This window comes from Aotus nancymaae, unplaced genomic scaffold (genome assembly GCF_030222135.1).
Source record: "Aotus nancymaae isolate 86718 unplaced genomic scaffold, 86718_ANA_hifiasm-v0.15.2.pri h1tg000033l, whole genome shotgun sequence".
Lineage (NCBI taxonomy): Eukaryota > Metazoa > Chordata > Mammalia > Primates > Aotidae > Aotus > Aotus nancymaae.
Genome location: NW_026988447.1, coordinates 11,699,479 through 11,715,902, shown reverse-complemented (window position 1 = coordinate 11,715,902; position 16,424 = coordinate 11,699,479). Strand labels below are relative to the sequence as shown.

Here is a 16,424-nt window from a genome sequence, read left to right as displayed (position 1 = left end):
ACCTGCCTCGGCCTCCCAAAGTGCTGGGATTACAGGCGTGAGCCACCGTGCCCGGCCAAACACGAATAAATTTCTGCTGTATTGTATCTGTAATTAGAATGTTCTGTCAGAGGCTCCAAAATTTTAATCTATCGATCAGTGTTGTTTCATAATAAAATGTTAACAGCAAAATGACAAAACACAGGGTGTCTGTATCCTTCGAACCAGTAATCCCATTCCTAGGAATTTGTACCATATTTACGTAGAAGTATAAGAAGCTACAAAGATACTCATCACATTTTTTAAACTTGTGGAAAAAATAGCCATCTAACTACCTACCAAGACTTCAATATATCTACAATGCAATTTTATGCAGCCATGGTATAGAAGTATAATTATTGATATGAAAAGATATCCATCAAATATTCACTCAATTGAGGAGGTTTTAAAGCAGTATGTTCTATATATAAGTATATTCAAGCATGATCAACTTGGAAATTATATTAGCAGTGATGGTGGATGATAATTTTCTCTATTTAGCTTTTCCTTTCCTGTACTTTATATATATTTCTACAATTAGAAATTAGAATGCAGAAAATATATAGTAGCATTCATCAGAGGATAAGACGATATTTGTATATTACATTTTTAAAATTTTTAGATATCTCACTGACTTTAGATATTAAAAAGACGAGGTTTTTGAAGAGTTGTGTCGCTTTTGTATAACAGCTGTTTATGTTTGGAAAAAGGAAGAAGAATTTCGTGTTTTATGTGCAGTGCTGTAATTGTTTGAGTAGATATGGGGGGGCACTCTAGTCACTGGGAATATGTATAATGCTTTAACTGCTTAGAGCACACTTTTGTACACTTTATCTTTTTACCGTTGTGGAAGGTGAAGTATCTGTTGCTCCCACTTCAGAAAAGAGAGGTTTTGTTTGTTTATTTGTTTCCTGAGACAGGATCTGGCTCTGTTGCCCAGGCTGAAGTGCAGTGGGAAGATCATGCCTCACCGAGGCCTCAACCTCCCAAGGCTCAAGCAAGATTCTCCCACCTTAATCTCCCGAGTAGCTGGGACTACAGACTTGTGCGCCACCATGCCTGCCTAATTTTTTTGATTTCTAGTAGAGAAGAGGTCTGGGTATGTCACCCAGGCTGGTCTCAAATTCCTGAGCTCAATGGATCCGCCCACCTGGGCTTCCCAAAGTGCTGGGATAGCAGGCATGAGCCATCACACCCGGTCAAAAAAGAGATATTTTAATGCTTATGTACTTTATGTGATTTGCACAGGTTCATTTAGCTGGTATATCCTGCTCTCTGAAATGCAGATCTCTGTACTAACCAAAAACATGCTTTAAAAAAAAAGTTATGCTGGGTGCTGTGGCTCACGCCTGTAATCTCAGCACTTTGGGAAGCCCAGGTGGGCAGATCACTTGAGGTCAGGAGTTTGAGACTAGCCTGACCAACATGGTGAAACCCTGTCTCTACTGAAAATACAAAATTAGCCAGGCATGGTGGTGCATACCTGTAATCTCAGCTACTTGGGAGGCTGAGGCAGGAGAATCGCTTAAACCTGGGAGACTGAGGTTGTGGTGAGCCAAGATCGTGCCACTGCACTCCAGTCTGGGCAACAATGAAACTTCGTCTCAAAAAAAAAAAAAAAAACTATGAATAAATTCAGGAAAATAAATTATGTGCTCTGAAGAGACAGAGGATGTTTTTAAGACTATCTGCATACTAAGATGTGGATATAAGACACACCACCATTTGGAATTTTTCCCTTGAGCATACACAGGTAGGCCATGAGTGGCAGCTGTGATAGCACAGCTTCTGAAGAAGAGAAGGTGACTGAGGCCTGCCTTGACGATATGTAAGGAGTTATTTGAGCCGCTGTGTTGCAAGTTCACCTAATTTGAGGAGCTAGTTTCCTTTGTATTCTCCTGGCAACATACAGGGATTTAGATGAATTGGATTGAGTGTAAGAGTGTTAAGAGGTTGACGTCCAAGCTCCATGTATTTTTGTGACGTTAACATTGGCAATGATATCTGGAACTTAGTTTCTTTCTACAGTTGGTTGTTGTACTTGAGCTCTCCACTGCTCTGTTCTGCTTTATTTTTCTCCAATGTATAATACTTACCATTATATGATATTTATTAATTTTATGTTGTGTCTGTCTTCCCAGAATGTAAGTGTTGCAAGAAGTCAGGGATTTTTGTCTGTTTTACTCAAGATTGTACCCCAAGTGCCCAAGACAATGTCTGGCACATAATAGGGACTCAAGAAAAACTTGCTAAACATTTATTAACCCCAAAAGTTATGTAATTGATTATATTTAATGGCAGGTATCATATTGAGCAGCAGAGTACTATGTCCCATTAGTCTTGCTAAAATATACTTAAATATATCATTTTAATTTAGGGAGGGGGACATGCATCATTTTTGCTTTCTCACTAGAATTTTAGGTACATGATACCTTTTTAAACAGATTTGCCAAGAAACAAATTCTATTTCAGAGATAAAACCATTGTTTATACTATTATTATACCTATAGTAGCTATTTTTTTTAACTTCAACTTTTTTCTTCTGTCTCTCTCTCTTGCTTTTGTTTTCCAGAAAAGAGGCACAGTTAGATGAAGAAGGACAGTTTCTTGTCAGAATAATATATGATGACTCCAAAACTTATGATTTGGTTGCTGCTGCAAGCAAAGTCCTCAGTAAGTTGAATGCAGCTTTCCTACTTTGGCTAAGTTACACATAGAAGCTCAGAGAATACATGGTTCAAGATCACAACGTAGGGTTATGTAAGTTGTGCAGAGCATTTGTACAACTTGCATAGTTGTGTGGCTGACATTCACATATCATGTTAGGCTCAGGCTATGCTGAGTCTTATTTTTTTTCTTTTACAGGTTCTTTAGAGATTGGAAAAGAGTAAATGTGTTCTTGTTGTTGTTGTTTGAGAGAGGATCTGGCTCTGTCACCCAGGGTGGAGTGCAGTAGTGGCTTAACCCTGGCTCACTGCATCCTCTGCCTGCCAGGCTTAAGTGATCCTCCCATCTCAGCCTCCCAAGTAACTGGGACTACAGGCGTGAACCACCACGCCCAGCTAATCTTTTTGTATTTTTGGTAGAGAAGAGGTTTTGTCATGTTGCCCAGGCTGGTCTTGAACTCCTGAGCTCAAGTAATCTACCTGCCTTGGCCTCCCAAAGTGCTGGGATTTCAGGTGTGAGCCACCATGTCAAACCCAGTCAGTCCTTTGTCTCCCTCAATAGAAAACCAGGTATCGAGGAAGGAAAGAAAATTATTGATATTTAATGTAACAGTGTCAGTTGTGGTTTAATGTAGCAACATCAGTTGTGGTGTCAACAATACAGTAGTTATTCAAGTATAATATGTGTTCTCTCCAAATCTCTTTTGCAGTCAGGAGTTAGAGTTTTAAAAACTTCATGGAGAAAAAGTTGTTCTCTAAATAGTTACTATTACTCCCATAGTGTTTATTTATTTTTTTTTAGATGGAGTTTTATTCTTGTTGCCCAGGCTGGGCAATCTAGGTTCACCACAACCTCCACCTCTTGAATTCAAGAGATTCTCCTGCCTCAGCTTCCTGAGTAGCTGGGATTACAGGCATGAGCTGCCATACCCAGCTAATTTTGTATTTTTAGTAGAGACAGGATTTCTCCATGTTAGTCAGGCTGGTCTTGAACTCCTGATCTCAGGAGATGTGCCCACCTCAGCCTCCCAAAGTGCTGGGATTACAGGCGTGAGTCACTGCACCTAGCCCATAGCACCTAATTTTTAACTGGGCTGTAGTTTGGATACGATCGAATGAAGCTTTTAGCTTTGCTGAATATACTAGAAAAGCAAATACTATCTATAATAGAAATTTTTTTTAAAGATTGGTAAATGTTTAATAATAACAAGAAAAATACCTAGCCCCTTTAGCAATCAAAATGGAAACAAATATGAAGTAACATTTTTCTTATCAATTTGGCAGTTTAAAAAATGAAATATCTAGTGTAATGATAGAGTAGAGTTAATGGGAAAATCATACACATTTTTAATGTGATGTTAATTAAAACAACTTTTTTGGAGAAAAAAAAGTCTTTTAAAAACATATTAAACCCTTCAGGAATTTTTCCTAAATAGGTTATTGGACCTCTTTGCATTAAGATTTATGTATATGTTTTCATGTCACAGTTCCTTATATTATCAAAAACAGAAAGAAAAAGCCTACATTTTCAATAAGAAGGGATTGGTTAAATACATTATTGCATCCATATGTTGAATAAGATAGCAATTAAAATTGATACACAACACTTTGGGAGGCCAAGGCGAGTGAATCACTTGAGTCCAAGAGTTGGAGACCATCCTGGCCAACATGGTGAAACCCCCTCTCTACTAAAAATACAAAAGTTAGGTTTGGTGGCAGATGCCTGTAGTCCCAGCTATTCAGGAGGCTGAGGCAGGAGAATCATCTGAACCTGGGAGGTAGAGGCTGCAGTGAGCTGAGATCACACCAGTGCACTACAGCCTGGGTGACAGAGTGAGACTCTGTCTCAAAAAAACAAAAATTGATGCAGAAAAATCACGGAAAATTTAAGTTTAAAAATATTAATGATTATTTTTTAAGAAAAAAGCAGGACAGCAGGATACATACTATATGTAATCAGGTTTTTAAATATACATATTTATTTTAAGAAAGACTATCTTGTAACAAAATATTGTCATGTGCATTCTTGATGATTAAAAAAATTGTGTTTTCTGGAAAAAATAAGTAGTACATCAAATATATGCTTTAAAAAGGTCAAAATTAAGTACAGGGTGAGTATTTCTTGTCTAAAACTCTAGGGACCAGAAGTGTTTAGGCTTTCAGATTTTTTTGGATTTTGGAATATTTTCATATTTGTAAGAAGTTATCTTGGGGATGAGATTCAACTCAAAACACAAAATTCACTTATGTTTCATGTACACCTTATAGACATAGGCTGAAGGCAATTTTATACAATATTTCAAATGATTTTCCACGTGAAACAATGTTTTGACTGCAATCCATCACGAGTTCAGGTGTGGAATTTTCCACTTGTAGTGCCATGTTGGTGCCCAAAAAAGTTTCAGATTTTTGAGCATTTTGAATTTCAGATTTTCAGATTATGTATGCTCCACTTATAATTTGTAATATAAGCTGAGAAACTGGTTGCTTTGCTTGTAAATGCAAATGTACACCATTAACATGTTTATACATTGCCTTCTCTGACTTCATTGTTTTGTCCTGGCCAGATTTTTTCATATGATCCATGTTTGCCATGCACAAAAATTGAAGACATTTAAACTTATTTTAATAAACGCTTGTCTTCATCCTTTCTATGAACAATAGTTCACCTATTACATGCTTTTTTTTTCCCCTTCTTGAACCTGTAAAATAGATCTTAATGCTGGAGAAATCCTCCAAATGTTTGGGAAGATGTTTTTCGTCTTTTGCCAAGAATCCGGTTATGATACAATCTTGCGTGTCCTGGGCTCTAATGTCAGGGAATTTCTACAGGTAAGCATAGCTATTGGAGGGTCTTGAACACATTTTAGCATTTTTTGCTACACATTTTTTTCTTTAATTTCTGGTTGCTGATACTGAATATGCAAGTTGTAAGTTAATATTCCCTGAAAAACTCCACATGGCCTTTTGTGATCTGTTCAATTGCCCATTTTTTTTTTTTTTTTTTTTTTTTGGTAATGGCTATATATGCTAGTGGTTGTGGTTTTATTTTTACATTTTAGACATATTATATGATCTTATTTTTTATTTGCAAAACATTCCTGATTTGTAGATATAATCAATCAATGTATCAGTATTTATGAAGTTCTACCTGGAGCTCATTGTTAAGGAAAAAGTAGCAGGGTTTTCAGGTGTTCTGTCACCAAAACATACTTAAGATCAATTAGCATGAGTTACATATTAATTAATCGACTATACTAAGGAAAACAGGAAACAGTCCAAAGTCAGTTTCAGGTGAAAAAGATAAATAATGCAATCAAAGGCCTTTGTCTTATAGTCTTGTTAGAATTGCCTTAAAAGATTTTACTAGTAAATTACACATTAGATGAGAGACTATTTCTGGATTGATTATACTATTTTAAGCACTGGCATTTGTAAGACCCTCTTCTTGAAATGTGTTAACATTGAAAATTATGTGGTTGTTTGCAAAGGATATTTCTAAACTGGCTGCTGAAAGCAGCCAGATCTTGCTGGAAAATGATGTCAGTGCAATACTAGCTGAACTGAAGCCCAGTTTTGAGGGAATGTAAACTACTTTCAATCCAGCTGCATTATTGATTTAGCAGCCAAAATAAGAACTTTAGTGTTTAATCAAAATGTCTGTTGTTTACATAGTGACATTTTTCTTATAAACTTAAAACAGCATTAAATCAACTTGGAAACTGGTTTGCAATCTCCTGCCATGGGTTTACTAAACTACTGGTGTCAAAAAAAGCTGCCACTTCCAAATGAAGTAGTTGCCAAAAGATATTTAAATAAAATTGAACAGCCAGCATTTAATGGGATCATTTTAAATGGATTAAAGTTTGATACTTAAAAATTTGGGGGGATTTTGGGTTTTTGAATACATATGTCACTTTTTAGTACTTTTGTTGACCACTATCAACTTATCAGCAAAGTTTCAACTTTCATTTGATCTGTCTGACTTTTAACTCTAGCTCTCTCAATGGCCATGTTTACATAACAAAACAAAGATTCAAATGGTTTTATTCATTCTTTTTTTTTTTTTTTTTACCTCTACTCGTTGTGGCCATCTGCTAAGCTTGCTTGCTACTGCACAGTAAGAAAGCAAGCAGCCTTTTAGGTGTGTTTCTCTGTGTTCTGGAGCTGCTTTATTCAATAGGACAGCCACTAGTCGCAAGAGGCTGCTCAGCATTTAAAATGAGATGTGTAAACTGGGTGGTGGCTCACACCTGTAGTCCCAGCTACTCAGAGGCTGAGGCAGGAGGATCACCTGAGCCTGGGAGATGAAGGCTGCAATGAGCTATGATCACACCACTGCACTCCAGCCTGGGTGACAGAGTGAGACCCTGTCTCTCCATACATACATACATACATACATAAAACAAAGCACGACGTGCTGTAAGTGTAAAATATGTACCCGATATCAAAGACAGTACAAAAAGAATAAAAGATGACTTATTCATAGTTTTATAATGATTTCATGTTAAAATTATAATATTTTGAATATATTTGATTTTATAAAATTTAGTTAACATAGCTTTAAATTACACACTATTTTAGTTCATTTTTCTTTCAATGTAAGAGTAAACAATGAAGAAACTAGAAAGTTAGAATGCCATAAAGTTTTCATCAATATCGTGCATTATGATTTAGTTTTTTTTTTCTCCTGGTTTTGATTGTACATCTTAATGGCAAACTGAATATGTTAAAATACTGCTTTTCTAAAAAGTAGATATTTATGTTATCATTAGGTTAATTACACAGAAATTAAATGGACTTTTCTTCGGTGTGACTATAAAACAAAGTCATTAACTTTCATTCATTGTTTTCACATCCCAGCACACATATAAAGATTGACATTTTTGTTGCATAAATTAATAAAATATTCTTTATGGTAACTTCAGCTCTTCACTAAAAATTTAAAGACTTTTTGTTTTGTTTCAGCTCTGGTTTTAATCAGTCACCCCGTCTTGAGATTCCATTTCCCAAATACTGAACTTTGAGAATTCTGCCATTTTCTCTATTTCCCCTACACTTTTTGGGAGAGTCTACTATTATCTAGAGATTGGATGGATTCCCTGCTTCTCGTCGTGACTCCTCCAATCTCTTCTCCATTCTATAACTCCAGTGCTTTTCCTGAAATTCAAATGTATCTCATCATATCATTTTCTTGCTTAAACTCTGGAGTAATTTTTTATTGCTCATTGGAAACTGTCAAAATATTTAAAACAATTGAAACCTTCATCCTCTCTCCATCTTTCCTCTCCCTCTCCCCGAGTCCAGCCAAACTTAACCTCTTTTAGAACCTTGTATTTATCTTGTTCCCACTATCCTCTCAGCTTTTGCACACGCTCTTCTCTTTGCCTGGAACATTGTTTCAGAGCTTTCCCCCTAGATAAATGCTATTAATCCTGAAGGTAAAATTACTTCTCTAGAAAGGCCCCATTCCTCTCTCCAAGCTCTGCTCTATCCTAGTCATGGTAATTAACCACTCTCTTATTGTCATAAGACACTCTTATTTCCTCAGCCACAGTAGTTTTCACACTGCATTATCATTCCCATTTGATGGACTGGTAATTAAACTTCAGGAAGCCAGAGATGATGTATAGTCTCTTAAAGTTTATACTTCTACAGATACTCTGTATATCTGGGAATAAATGAATATCTCTTTTGTAAAAAAATGAATATTTGCTGTTTGTGCAAAAGTAGAAAACACAATAGGAAGCAAACACACCAATAGATCGAGCTGCATTATTTTACTCAGGATAACCCATTTTGAATGAGACCCTGTAATTATATTTACTGATGAATCACAGAATGAAATATAAAAGAAGAGACATACACTAGACCAATTTCCTTTTCAGGTGAACATAGTAAATTACTGTTTATTATTTAAATTATAGGGTACATTGCTTGTATCTATTGATACTTTTAAAATGACCATTCTAATACTTCCATTTTAAGCTTTTAGGGAACACTAAAATAGCTACTGAAATCATAACACAGAGACTATTTGATTATGCATTAGCTGAGCAACTCTGACTCATTCATCACAGCAAGCAGAATTTCCTTGGAAGTTGTCTGTCTGCAGCCTTTCAGTTGGATACATTATTAAGAATAGATCTGTCATATATATACATATACACACACACACATTCACACTTATACATACCATACCATTGTTTTTACGTTTCTTGAAATAATTTAAAATTTTATTCTAAGTACTAGACACAGCATATAATAGGCAATTAATGAAACAGTCTTTGAATAATGGAATTAATTAATTCTGAAGTATGTGTGTTTTTAAAAATTATTTGGTCCAGGCTGTTTTATCAGGATAATACTTCTTTTGCTTAAATTTTATATTCAAGGACATGCTGTATAGATAACATCAGTAGCTTAGCTCCAGAAACATATTTGTTTTCTCACAAGGACTTAACTATTTCCATTGATAGTTGATTTAGACAATGAATACTAACATATCTTCCCCCTTGAAAGGCTTTGGTGCAAATATCTAATTCATGACTCTGCTCATGCAGTCTCTCCTGTGCTTCCGATTCAATTTTAAAAATTTTGCATTATGCTTATTTTAAACCGCCCTGAGACTTTAGCAAAAAGTAGCTAAAAGTCCTAAATGGATAAAGTAATAAAATATAAGAAATAGTTTTAGAGAAAACATTGTAGAAATACTCTTCTAGGCATTTCACAGTTTAGAATTTATTTTTCTAAAATCTCCAGTGAAACAATCAATTTGTGGGCTGATGAAAAAAGTAATAATCTTTGGCATTTATTCTTTGATCAGTTTTAAAAAATGAAAATAAATTTATCAAAAAGAGAAAAAGAAATAAGACATTTTTGATTTTTGGATCTTATATATTTTACCTAGATATATTATCTTAAAGACAAGACCATATTTCAGTAAGAATTTAATCTAATTTTTCCACTTTTTTATTCATAAATTCAAAATAAAATGTGTGGTTCTGTGTTATTGTTACAGTCAATTTCTATCAGAAGCTTCTAGTGTACTGATGAAAACACTGCAAAGAATGCATGGGATTTGAAAGCTTCATAAGAAAATAGCTGATAAGAAATGGCCAATTTAATGCTATTTTCATCTTAATCCACACTCACCATTACTCTCTAATGTCCTATTGCTTTATGGCAGATTATATTTTCCCTAAATTACTGCAACAGTCTCTCCTATCTCACATGCATTTCTGCAGTATGATTTTGCCTCTCCCTCACAGGAGATGAAATTCGCTTTTCCTTGAATCTGGGTTGGTTTTAGTGATTATCAAACCAAGAGAATGTGGCAGAAGTGACATACTCAAACTTCCTAGGCTAGAACAGAAGAAGTCTTAGTTTCCTTTTGGGTGTCTTGGAACATTTGCTATTGGGATGGTATCTCTAGAAACCCAGACACATGAAATGAGAAGCACAAGCCACATGGAGAGGCCACATGTAGACTGGCAGATAGCAGTTCTATCTGGGCTCCCAGCAAAGAGCTAGAAACAACTACCAGCCATTTGACTAATTCATCTTGGAAAACAAGCCAGCTACTCTATTCTGATAATTTCAGCCCAGTTTCCATCTGATTCCATCTCAAGGGAAGAACTTTCTAATTTAGCCAGACATCCCACAGAACCATGAAAGATAACAAATAAATTATTAGAGTTGTTTTACATACAGCTGTGGATAACTAGAGCGGTACTCTGTGCATTATTTTTCACTTCATATTTTATGTCTGTGTTAATATGTGTGTGTATGCTTGTACAATGAAGCAAGAGCTTTGAGAATGCTGTGTTTGAGAAGATAATCTATTACCCGTGGGAATGGGAGCCACATCAGTTCCAAATAGGGCTGCTAATTCAATTTCAATGGTATTATATTATTACTACATCATATTGTCTTTACCTCCCCAACAAATTTGCAGAGTTAAATGAAATTAAAATGAGCAGTGAAGGCTGCTAGGTTGACTATTAAAATATACATAGGGAAATGAAATTTTAGAGACCAATTAGGATTTAAATTATGATCTAAGTATGCATATGGAACTCAGGTGAATAGTTAAATAAGCATTCTTTCATTCTTTGCTGGAGACACTGGCTTCTTCAACTAATCTTGATATGGTGACAGTTTCAGTTGTTCACTCAGTTCAGACATATTTGAGTTTATCAACCAGTGCATCTGTTCAGCCTGCAATGGGACTTTCTTCAATTCCTGTTGGCTCCAGGTTTTGGTTTATTAAATACAACATTGTGATTTGGCCACCAGGAACAACCTGGGATTGATGACTGATCTAATTCTTAATGTTTGTGCAAAGGGTTATTTTGGGAAATATGAGGATTTTCCTGAACAGCTGTAAAATTCTAATACTTCCCTAAATTATTTATATTTCTTAAGAAAAAAACGCACCATTCACTTTATTTTTAACTTTGGAATTTCTAAAGGAACTGTTTCCTCAGCATCCACAATGCCAATTTCTATAATCCACGATTTAAAATGTGACAAGTAGGGATTTAGCTTTATTTTTAAAAAACTTGCGAAGGAAGATAAATATTCTAGAATTGTAAGGCTTCTTGGTTTGAATAGCTGGTATATATCTTCATAATTTTTCAAAATATTGGTTAATTGTTACATGTAGTATTACATAAGCTGGACCATTTTTAACATGAGTTTCAAAGCAGTAGAATAAGTGAAATGTTTTAAATGTCTTTCTTTAATTAAATATTTCCCTGGAGAAGATGGTAATGTTACATTGATATAGCTTTAAAGTTATTTCCATTTAAATAATTTTAGTGACTCTGGTACAGTTTCTTTTTAAATAGAGATTTTCAATATTTCTTTTAGAAAAGAGTCTCTATATCTTTTCAGTTGAAAAACTATTTACTCAAGGAGCAGCTCCAAGAAGAAAAGGCAGGAAAAGTATCATGAAAGCATTCACTTCTTACTCACTCTGATCTCATGCTATTTACTTTGTTGCTTCTCATTATCTAAGGTTTCGTTTTCATTTTCTTGGATCTACTTTGTTTAAATGTTTTATCTTCAAATTCCAAAATGACTTTTTTCTCATAAAACTTAGCAATTTTTTTTTTTTTTTTGAGACAGAGTCTCGCTCTGTCATCAGGCACCAGGCTGGAGTGCAGTGTCAATCTTGGCTGACCGCAACCTCCGCCTCCCAGGTTCAAGCAATTCTCCTGCCTCAGCCTCCCAGGTAGCTAGGACTACAGGTACACACCACCACGCCCAGCTAATTTTTTTTGTATTTTTAGTAGAGACCGGGTTTCACCATGTTGGCCATGATGTTCTCGATCTCTTGACCTCGTGATCCACCCGCCTTGGCCTCTCAAAGTGCTGGGATTACAGGCTTGAGCCACCACACCAGGCCAATAACTTTTTTTTTAATTACATGGTTCTCATTAAAGAATGTTGGTGTTGGTCCTATTTTTCAGAGATGTGAGTAATACAAAGAAAGGAAATCCTGTGCCTCATCCTCCTTCATTGAAAAACAAAAAGAGGTTTGCAATGACTAATTTTAAAGATTTCTTGCAGATCTAAACTGCAGTAGTATTCTCAACATAGACAACTCCCTTCTCCCCATCCACTAAAACAAGGATTCTTGAGACTGAGAATGTCTTTCTTCCAAAACTTTCAAGGCAAGGTCTTACTCATTTCTGTGGATCCTTTAAAAATTGTAATTAGATGTCCTTGAAACAGAAGAATCAGGGAGTTGACTTCTGAGGACTTTGCCTTGGTAATTATGTATGAACTTATTTTTGGCATGCATATTACAAAAAGAAAATGTACATTTATTTTGAGACATTCCAAGATCCTTAAAAATGTGACACTTTATTTCTCAAACAAATGATAAATTGTCTTTTGTTTTCTAAATCTGTGAAGTGTACTGTATCTGAAACTGTGGTACAGTATCCCAGAATATCAGAATTAATTTTTCTTCTATAAATGATGAATGCAAGTGATAAAATAAACCAACTTACAAGGAGCAAAATTCCTGAATAGAAAATCCACATTGGTTTGCTTGTAGAAAAACAGTAAAGTGATATTAGAACATTAAGAAATGAAATTATGAAATTAAAACCTTTCATTTTAGGATGATAAAAAAAGAAAAAGAAAAAAAGGAAATTAAAACCTTTTGGTATTTCAAGATAACAAAATAGATGAATGGATCTACTCTCTAGGTTTTTTTATTTTATAAAGCCTAGAAGAATGAATCAAAGCATATTTGAGGTTTACGTCATTGTTTCCTAGGAATCTACTTGTGCTGCAATTTAAGAGTTTGCGTTTTTTTCATTGTCTTTTTTACTTTCATACATACGGACACATACTTCTTTGCAATCGGCCATGCGGATCTTTACTTTCTGTAAGTGCCTCGGTGGGTATATTTAGAAATAACACAGAATATCACTTTTGCTATGAAACTCTTATTCTCCAGAATGCATTGTTAGAGCAATGTGGATGAGCTATCATCTTTGTTTAGATACCATTATCAAATATAGAAAGGGTTTTTTTCTTGGCTATTGTAAGAATCTTTTTGTAGCCTTTTGAGGTTGCTGCAAAAAAATTGAAGCCTGTATATGAGGATGACACATTTATTAGCAATATAAGTGTACTTCAATGAAAATAACTTAACTTTTAATCATTAGTCCCAATTCTTGTAATAGTCTGGCTGTGGTAATTACTTTAAATTTTGAAAGAGTAAACAAGTAAGGAAGGTTGTAACTCAAGAAATCCCAAGAGTGTTTTTTATATTAGATACTATCTAAAGAAAATCAATATTACATTAAGTGGTGTTCAATCTTTTATGATTCAGGAAAGCACTTTACTTGTTCAATTAATTAATAGTAAATTCAATAGAATAGTACATCTCTGGAGAGTTGGTTACCACAAAAAAAACCGAAAAGATTAACATTCCCATTGGTGTTTCTGGTATCCGGTGAAGGTGCACTGCCTATCTTTTGTGACTCAGGAAGTACTGACTTGGGCCATTATGTCCACTCTGACTTACGCCATTATGTCCACTCTGACTTACCTTAGCTTCAGTGGTGCCAGTAACATAAGTAGTGCAAATCGTTACTGCCTTATGCCATCTGCTTGACTGAATGTAGAAATGTTTTAGTAATCCAGTAAAAATAGATGAGTATGAAAATGATATAAGCACATTGATTTATGAAATATATAAGCATTCTGCTTAGAAAAAAATTGAAAAAATATTAAAATGCCTATTTCAAGTTACTGTTTGTTTCAATCTCTCTCTCCCTTCCTTCCTTCCTTCCTTCCTTCCTTCCTTCCTTCCTTCCTTCCTTCCTTCCTCTCTCTTTCTTTCTTTCTTTTCTTTCTTTCAAGATGGAGTCTCACTGTGTAGCCCAGGCTGGAGTGCAGTGGCGAGATCTCAGCTCACTGCAACCTCTGCCTCCTGGGTTCAAGTAATTCTCATGCCTCAGCCTCCTAGGTAGTTGGTACTACAGGCATGCCCCACCATGCCTGGCTAATTTTTATATTTTCAGTACGGATGGGGTTTCACCATGTTGGCCAGGCTGGTCTCGAACTCCTGACCCCAAGTGATCTGCCTGCCTGGGCCTCCCAAAGTGCTGGGATTACAGGTGTGAGACAGCATGCCCGGCCTCAGTTTCTTTTTCAAGTGAGCTACAACATAGGACCTGGGCCGGAATATATTAGAAACATATTCTAAATGCAGCCAAAAGCTCAATTTTGACTTTGTGAGGAATGCAGATAAAAATAAAACTCTCTTGGGAGTTTTTTTTTTCCCTCACCAGATTTTCTTTCACAACATGTTTCACAGCATAAGTAGAAGTATAAGGGGTCTGGGAGGGTTATGAAGAACAGTCCTCAGGTCTTCCATTCTATGGGAAGAGTTCTAATGAGAATGATTTGTCACTGGAGGAACCCCTCATACTATTCAACCAAGTAAAACAGTTTTAGGACTCAGGTTTATAGGTTATATATACCTAGCGTCTACCATATTGGATTATTTTTACATGGCACTAGCAGCCTCTAGAGGCAATCAGGATGAATTGATGTTTTGGGTCAGAATTAGCCTGACTTGAACAGGTGTAAATGTGGGGAAGGGAACAGAAAGCACTGTAGATGCAGACAGTTCAAAAAGTCACCAGATTTATCCAGATGAGGAGACCATTGAATCATTTATCTGGATTAGAATGTCAACCTTCATGACTCAGCTCAGAGCTCATCTTCATTTTGAAGTATTTTAACTCCATTATCTTAGCCTGAGTTGTTGGCTTCCTGATTTGCTCATCAAAAGCCACTCTGCACATCCATTTGTGATATAAACCATGAGCTGCTTAATCCTCATCATGGAGATCTGCATACAAACATCTACCCTGCCCCCCAGCCCACGTGACACAGTGTATGATACGTAATGCACATACAGGAACTTTATAGAGTGAATGCATGACTGAGTGGATGCACGGAAGGGACAGAAAATTGGACAATGCCGTAGGTGCCCTGGTAGAGTACTGCTCAAATGTGGACACCTGCGGAATTATCTCATACTCACTCCACTTTCTTCCCAGTAATCTCACTGGATTTTTCTGTTTTTCTAAATTGACCTCTCTGAGACATTTGGAATGAGAGCCATAGTTTAATTTTGGCGTATCTCCAGTACTTTCATTTTAGATACGTTCTTTTATGCCCATGACATTTTGAAACTGTTTTTTTTCCTTCTCTTTAAAAATAATCATCAGTTGTGACTAGATTTCTACTACTTGCTTGGTGTATTCATTTTTATTGCTGCCATAACAAATGACCACAAACTTAAGTGCTTAACACAACACAAATTTATTACCCTACGGTTTCCTAAGTTGGAAGTCCATTGAAGGCCTTCAATGGACTGTATTCAGAGTGCCGTATTGGCGGAACTGTGTATCTTTATGTCGGCCTTTGGAAGTAATCGTTTTCTTTCTCATTCAGGTATTGACAGAATTCAGTTCCATACAGTTATGGGGCTGAGGACCCAGTTTCCTTGACTGCCAGCAGGCAGCTGCCCTAGAATCCTGGAGACTTCTTTCCAGTCCTTGAACAGTCTCCTACATCTCAGAACGAGCAACATGCTGTTGAATCCTTCTCATGCTCCCATCTCTTTGACCTTCTGTCATTGCACCTCTGTCTCTCACCACGTAGCAGGGAAAGCTTCTTGACTTTTAAGTGCACAGTCACTCATGTGACTAAGTTGGACTCACCTAGATAATCCAGGATAATCTTCCCAGCTCAAGGTCCATAACCCTAATAACATCTGCAAAATCCCTTTCATCATGCGATATAACGTGTTTACAGGGATTAAGGCAAGGGAATCTTTCAGAGACAATTATTTTGTCAACCACATCTGAAATATGCTAAGTGCTTTATATACATTTTTAAAGTTATCTCAATTTTGCCAGAAGAAATAAAGTCTTAGAAATATTGGGCAAATTAGCTACCATCCTACGAAATGACAGTCATGACTTAAACCCATGTCTACTTGATCCTAAGTCATATTGCTCTTAATTCCTATACCATGCTGTGCTGTGTGTGTATCCTACTATATATGTGCAACACACACACACACACACACACACACACACCCCAACAGGTTATGAACTAAGTGTTATTTGAAACATCATCTTGGGTCAAATAAAATATATGGTTTGCCCCATTTCTTCTAGTCATCTTTACACCAAT

At 35.9% G+C, this 16,424-nt stretch overlaps 1 protein-coding gene across 1 annotated transcript in view; it reads left to right on the top strand.

The window, feature by feature from the left end:
• The window catches only part of GUCY1B1 (guanylate cyclase 1 soluble subunit beta 1), a 46,325-nt gene that overhangs the window by 12,618 nt on the left and 17,283 nt on the right, over nucleotides 1-16,424 (top strand). Inside the window, exons 3-4 of the mRNA XM_012448494.2 lie at nucleotides 2,591-2,691; nucleotides 5,398-5,516. Coding sequence (XP_012303917.1) covers nucleotides 2,591-2,691; nucleotides 5,398-5,516 — 220 coding nt within the window. The remainder of the gene's footprint in view (nucleotides 1-2,590; nucleotides 2,692-5,397; nucleotides 5,517-16,424) is intronic.